We start from the raw sequence: 7,269 nt of genomic DNA on the forward strand, positions 1-7,269 counted from the left end.
GAACATAGTTCTTGTTTTCAGGATTTGTATACTTGAGATTTATAACAAATTCAAGTCACCTCTATTTTATTCAAGTGTCTGAACACAATTTTATTAAGACATTTCAAAGAAATGACAAAGTAACTATGAGACTGTTTTAGATCAACAGCACAAAAGAAACCAGAGCAAATCAGTACAGAACAGGGCCCAGATTTCTGCATTTTTATAAACACATGTAAGAATACAATTCCAAAGGAGACCTGATATATCTCTCCACTGGTGAACTGGAACAGAACTGTCTTATGGCCAGTGAACACCTTCAAATAGCATGGCTGAGAATGCCACTCAGTTGGCAGGGTGCTTTTCTAGCATGCAGCAAACTGTAGTTCTAATCTCTACCTCTGCAAAAAATAGGCCTGGTACAGCAGACCTGCAATGTCAGTACTTGGCAGTTGAAAGCTAGAGAATCAGTAATGCCGGGTCATTTTCAGCAACAGAATGAGTTTGGGATCAGCCTGGAGTGGATACATAAGATTCTATGTCTGATGATGCTGGTGGGTGGTGATGGTGATACATCATATCACTATTAACAATATATCAGTGTTGCCCTATGTTATCAGAGTGTTTAACATGCTACAAAATATGTGAAGACAAGAAGAATGTCCCTTCTTCCATGATAATGAAAGAAAGTGTACAAAATTCCCCAAGACAGGAAATACTGCAAATATTGTGATTAATATAATTCCATTCTTATAAATTTAGAATAAAAGTGGGTCAATCTCTCACAAAAATGTAAATTTGAGATATTATTTTAAATTTTATAAATTTAGAATTTTAAGAAACATTGGCAATATTTGATTTATAAACCCATATTTGCCATTACTAATCTTTTAATGAAATACATTGCAAGTTAGGAAGATCCACTTAGATGCATTTATTACTGATGTGAAAAGTGCCTTTCTAAGCAACGGGCATGCAAACAGGTATTTGCACAGGTAGTTGGCGGCCATAGCATTTCAACCACAGGTTAAGAAACCAGAAACCCAGGAACCAGTGATGCAAGTGTGAAGAAACAGAGATCACTCGGATGACTAGCTGATGACGGAGCCACAGATAGAACTCTGGTCACAGCAGAAAGCAGAGAGCGCACCTTTACGCTCATTAATTCAGTTCTAAAATCACCCAGAGGCTACACCCACAATCAGCCTCACCCACACCAGAAACTGTGCAGAAGAGATGTGGTTTCAAATTCAGGTTCAATGTTAGGGAGAAAAAGGAGAAACCTGGGCTAAAACAGTTGACCATGAGAGACTGCACCCCTTCTTGGAGCCAGGAGTTCCCCAATACAATGGGTCCTGATTAACTAAATTAGTAGTTTTTAAAAACATTTCCTCACATACTCCCAGAAAATTTTAGGCTTCATCAATTGTTTTAATTATTTTCAGGATACGCTTCTGTCATATTAACTTACCTTTAACATGCCACATTTTAATTCCCTTAATGAAAGTAGGATGTATAAAAAATATGAGGATAGATTAATTCTGACTAAGGAAGAGGGCTCTCAAACATCCAGGACACCGTGCCCTGAACTGCACTGAGGATACATTTTGACCTGCATCTGCTCTAAAGACTGCAGACAGAAGAGAGAGGTTTTTATCCAATTTGAGGAAATTATGAAACATAAGATATTGAACCAAAAGTAAATTTAAGGCTACAACAAATATATCAGTTGCTGTCTTTTACATTTTTTAAGAAGATTTATTTTGTGCGGACTCATGTTTTGCTTGCATGTATTTATGTATCTATGTGTGCCTGATGCCTGGAGAGGTAAAAAGACAGACTCAGAACCTGTAGAACTGGAGTTACTGCTGGTTGCAAACCATCATATAGGTGCCGGGAACTGAACCCTGATCCACTGCAAAAGCAACAAGTACTCTTAACCACAGAGTAACCTTTCCACCCCTAATGGCTATTTTTAAGTGTTCTACTTATACAGTAACCTTCACAACATATTTAAGAGAGATTTATGTCTACCAACTGCTTTAAAAAAGTATGTACCATAAGAAATGGCCAGAAATATTACAGTCTGTTGTTGGCACATGAGAAAGGGAAACTACATGGCTGTAGGTGTGACAGAACTCTGGAGAAAGACTGAGGATAAAGACTGACCTTTAACCTTGGAACCTGAGCCAAAGAAGACAGAGACCAAATGAAGACCTGCCAGGCTTTCATCCTTCATGTAGTTACCTTGTGAAGAGTCAGTGCTTTTTATGAAAAGCAGCTTCCAAATGCCCAGAGCACTGTTGGCTGTCACCTCATCTTTAGCAGGCAGGCCTGTGGGGACTTTAAGATGCAAATTGCTGAAGCCTCTGGGCACCTTACCTAAAGTCCCACCTCTCAACACAGGTGCATCTAGGATTAAACATCACTCAACCCAATGATGACGGTATGTGTTCACGTGTGTGTGTGTGTGGCCTATGTGCTTTTCTGTAATTGATTCCATGTGCTTTTATTCCCTCAGAGTCTGGCCACTTTGTTAATGAGGCCACCCTGTTAACATATTGTGACAGTTTGTCTTTACTGTGTATTTACACTAAATTTCCAAAAACTGGTACTCAATGGTAATGAGTTTATATCTACCCTCTTTAAATAGGGAAACATGAAAATGTCAAATGCAAGTGAACAAAGAGAATCTTGAAATAAGTTTTGAAGCAAATAGACAAGTTCCATTTTCTAAGAGTAAATCTAGTTATCCCTTGTAAAGGCAAGGAATAATAACATGTGTGTTTCACAAGGAATAATGACATATATTTCAAGAGCACTGTTGGACTCACATGAAATAAGGGTGGAGTGTTACGCCTTCTCACAATGTTCCAAGCTAGACGGGATTCCAGGCCCCAGGGACCAGCCCAGTGCTGGCATCTTGACATCATAAATGCCGAGTCCTTCGTCCTTTCTTTAAAAGGCTATTTTTCCTAGACAGAGCCCTCAACTGAACTTTTATTTAAACAACCTTTTCACTCTACTTAAGGTAAACTAAAAATATCACTTTTATCCTTTTACTAGCCACACAACTCAAGAGAACATACATTGACTGGAATTAGTGTCATTTTTGCACCGGCCTTTCAAATCCAACCATAAGCAAGGCAGTTGTGATGTGACAGCCACCCCTGAACTATCACTAAGCTCTCTTGATAATAGAAAAGACCTTCTTCTAGGCAAAACTTTGAACTGAATATCTATGCTGAATCAATGCCATGTTTTGTTGCTTAACAAAACTATATCTTCAACAGCGCATGGTGCATACTCCTGTCGTGACAGCGCTGTGGAGGTCCAGGTCAGCGGATTGAGTGCAAGTTTGAGGCCATCCCAAGCTACCATGGCAAGACCTGTCTCAAGAATAATTTAGTCCCTTAAAAAATTTTAAAGTAAATTCCATGAAAAAACAGAGATGTTTTGATGAAAGAAAAACCAGAAGAAAAAGAAAAAAAAACTCTATTATTGTCTTCAATTTTAGCAGTGGGGGGTTATTTTAACCAGGACAGATTCAGTGCTTCGGAGCAGCCATTATGTAGCAAAACTGGACAAGATTCTCTCTCACTTAAGGAATACTGAGCATGTGGTAAATCTCACCCCCAATCTCAGTATAAAATTAGCCACCCAAGTCAGTGTTTTGTGGAAACAGTACTTTTGCCGTACGGATTAAGAGCCTCCCCACACTCATACAGAACAAAACATTACCTAAAGATCTCCAAGATTCCATTAGACACTTAAAATTTTCAGATGTACTGTCACTATTAAATGCATGTTTTTGCATATTTGGTTAAAAACATACTGTTAACCTTTTAAAATAATAAAAGCTGGAGAAACCAATGTAATTTTGTTTGATATTTTGTCTAGTTCACAGTTTATAAATCAACCATGCATCCCCGTGCGGCAAGAAAGCGTAAGGAAGAGACATCCTGCGGTAGCACCACCCTCTTGGAGAAATGTGATATCAGATACTACTAGGTTCAGATGGGACTGTTAGCAGGCCCATAGTTACAGCTCACCAAGCACATAAGGACTGGGGGGAGGTGAAATTCTAAGTGTCAAAGGTTCTCCACATTTACCCTTTCTAAAATTTACAATGTTCTTATTTCAACTATTTTTTTCTAAATTATTTAAAATTGTCATGCAAAGAGGAGTGGTTATCTTGACAGAGGAAAATAGAGTGTGGGGCAGTGAAGAAACACCAGGACTGGGAGTTTCCAATTCTCAGTCAGATTAGTGTTTTCTTTATCCTGACATACCTCCACGCTGCTGGAAAACCAACCGGTCTCCAAAGATTATCACACCTGTTTTTCACTGCAGATGAATAATTAAGTTAACAACTTAGTTTTGGTAACATAAGAAAAGAAGCCTCTCCTTTTCCAAAGAAAACACTGTATTAATATGTAATGCACAAATTAGAACTAGCCACACCTTCATTTCATTATAGGAAAGTGCTACTCAAAAATGATGTCCCGGAAGAAGGGACATGAGAACAACTGTGGAGAGAACCCCACAGTATCTGGTCAAATGGCACGTGGAAGGAGAAGGCTAGCACGGAATGCATGCAAGTGTTCAAACTGCCTTCAGAATCCTGGCTAATGAAGTCTACAATTTATTTCATATCTCCTTAACTTCCAAAAAAAAAAAAAAAAGCAAAAAAAGGGGGGGAGGTAATTATATACATTTGATAACACTATATCTGCATTATCTCAAACTCAGTTGATTATTGAGAATCTTACAAAATTTTGTTAAGTGCTTTTGTCTATTTTGAAACTTAAAAATGATAATTTACCATAACAACTAAAAACCATGATTGACATTTGTTAATTTAACTGAAAGTTAGCTCAGGGTTTTTTTTTTTTGTTTTTTTTTTTTTCCCTTATTACTAGAAATAAAGACATTACATAGTGATACTTGAAAAGCAGAACTATATAAAACATGAGAGTATGTTTTAACTAAAAACAAGCATAAATGTAATACAAAGTTATCAGAGTTTAAGACCAAAGCCAACAACCTTGACACATGAAGAGGTGGCCTATATTAAGGCATCTTTCACAGCGGCTATAATGTGTCTGGCACTGATTCCAAACATATCCAGTAGTTCGCTAGGTTTCCCGCTTCGAGGTACGTCTGTTACTGCAAGTTGCTGAACGACGACGTCAGGTTCTCTGGAGACGGCTGCACAGACAGCTTCCCCAAGGCCACCTTCTCGGTAGTGATCTTCCACGGTGATGATCTGGCCACCTGTGGCTTTGGCACTTCGGATGATGCTGGCAGCATCCAGAGGTTTGATAGTGAACGGGTCAATGACTCGGATAGAAATCCCTTGTCGAGAAAGCTCGTCAGCCGCTACTAAGACTTCATGCAGAGTAACCCCTGCTCCAATAACTGTCACCTTGTCGACTGCACTGTGGCGGATCACTTTGGCCTGTCCGATCACAAAGTTCTCTTCGGGAGTGTAGAGAACTGCCGTTTTGGGCCGGGTGGTACGAATGAAGCACATCCCCTGGGTGTTAGCTGCCAGATAAACGGCGTGTTCTGTAGAGACGGCATCGCTTGGATAGAAAACAGCGCAGTTGGGGATGCTTCTGAACATGGCAAGATCCTCCAGGGCCATCTGGGAAGGTCCGTCTTCTCCAATAGACACCCCGCAGTGGGAACCAACGAAGTTGATGTTGGTTTGAGAGATGGCTCCCATTCGGATCTGATCAAAGGCTCGGGTCAGGAAGGCAGCGAAGGTGCTAACGAAAGCAACAGTCCGTCCTCGTGTGGCACAGCCCAGTGCCACACTTACCATGTTTTGCTCAGCAATAAAGCACTCTATGAAACGTTCGGGGTGCTCTTTCTTGAATATCTCCGAAAAGGTAGAGTTTTTTGTGTCGCCATCTAGAACGATGACTCGTGGGTTAGAGTGGCCCAATTTAGCCAGAGCCAAGCCGTATGCTTCTCGAGTAGCTATCATGGCTCCCAGTTTGTAATCAGGCAGAGACGTCATTTTTGTATTGGACATGCTGATCGGGGTGAGTCCTCAACGGGGGGCTTCGGCGTGAGATTTCGGTTTGTCTGTATCTGACTCTCAATTAATTTGACAATTCCATCAACTCTATCTTTTGGCATAGGCTTCCCATGCCAATTTTCCGCATCCTCGATATTTGGAATACCTCTACCCTTGAAGGTCTTGGCAATCAGGGCAGTAGGTTTGTTCTTGACTTGGGCTGCTTCCCAGAAGGCCTGGCAGAGAGCTTCAACATCGTGACCATCCACCACGTAAGTATTCCACCCAAACGCCTGGCAGCGCTTCTCATAGATGGCCGTGCAGTGCCCTAGGGGTGCTGTGCCACTTTGTCCCAAGCAGTTCACGTCGAAGATTGCCACGAGATTGTCCAAGTTGTAGTGGGAAGCAAAGGCCAAGGCCTCCCAGACAGAGCCTTCGGAGGACTCCCCATCCCCCAGGAGGCAGAACACGCGGTAGCTAGCCTTGTCGAAGTACTTGCCGGTATAAGCCATTCCGCAGGCAGCACCCAGTCCTTGCCCAAGGGACCCTGTGGCCACATCAACAAAGGATAGTCGAGGGGTGGGATGTCCCTCCAGGTCGCAGTGAATTTTTCGCAAGTTCAGCAAGTCCGATTCACAGATACAGCCCACCTCCACCCAAACGGCATAAAGGATGGGCGCGGCGTGGCCCTTGGAGAGGACGAAGCGGTCATTGTCCGGGTGTTCTGGGTCTGCCTGTTTGTACCTCATGGTATGGAAGAAAAGCACAGCCATGATCTCTGCCGCACTACAGCATGATGTAGGATGTCCGGAGCCGGAGGCACACGTGGCCCTGATTGAGCGGATCCGCAGGCGATTGGCCACATCCTGAAGCACCTGAAAGGTGTCTGACCCCAGCTTGGCATCTCTGGCCAAGGCCATGGCTGTAGGCTGGTCGGCTGCGGAAGAGCAAGAAGCTCAGTCTCCTCAGTGACCCTTAACCTGTCCAGCGACCGTTGAGGAAAGTCTGTGCAGGCGCCACTGGTCAGAAGCTGCGGGCTCACAACTGCCTTGTTTCGCGCAGTGTCGCAACGCCCCAGTCCCCAGCCCAGTAATTAAAAAAACATTTTTTTTCGCTTTCAGGCTCAACATTTTAAAAAATAATTGTTACTTTACATCTCCTTGAGGCAGAAGTTCAAGTGAGATAGATGTTCTCATACCCATAGGAGAAAAATATTTTAGATACTATTGTTCCCTTTTACCTACTAACACTTTAAAAAGAAT

General features: G+C 42.0%; 1 protein-coding gene across 1 annotated transcript; it reads right to left on the reverse strand.

Annotated features, from left to right (window-relative positions):
* Positions 1-5,047: 5,047 nt before the first annotated feature.
* Positions 5,048-6,927, reverse strand: TKTL2 (transketolase like 2; the record flags this gene model as incomplete). The annotated part of the gene is given in 2 exon segments (XM_080928604.1): positions 5,048-6,027; positions 6,030-6,927. Coding segments are annotated over 2 exon segments (1,878 nt in total).
* Between the last annotated feature and the right edge of the window lie 342 nt (positions 6,928-7,269).

The sequence above is a fragment of the Micromys minutus genome (assembly GCF_963924665.1).
Source record: "Micromys minutus genome assembly, chromosome: 14".
Lineage (NCBI taxonomy): Eukaryota > Metazoa > Chordata > Mammalia > Rodentia > Muridae > Micromys > Micromys minutus.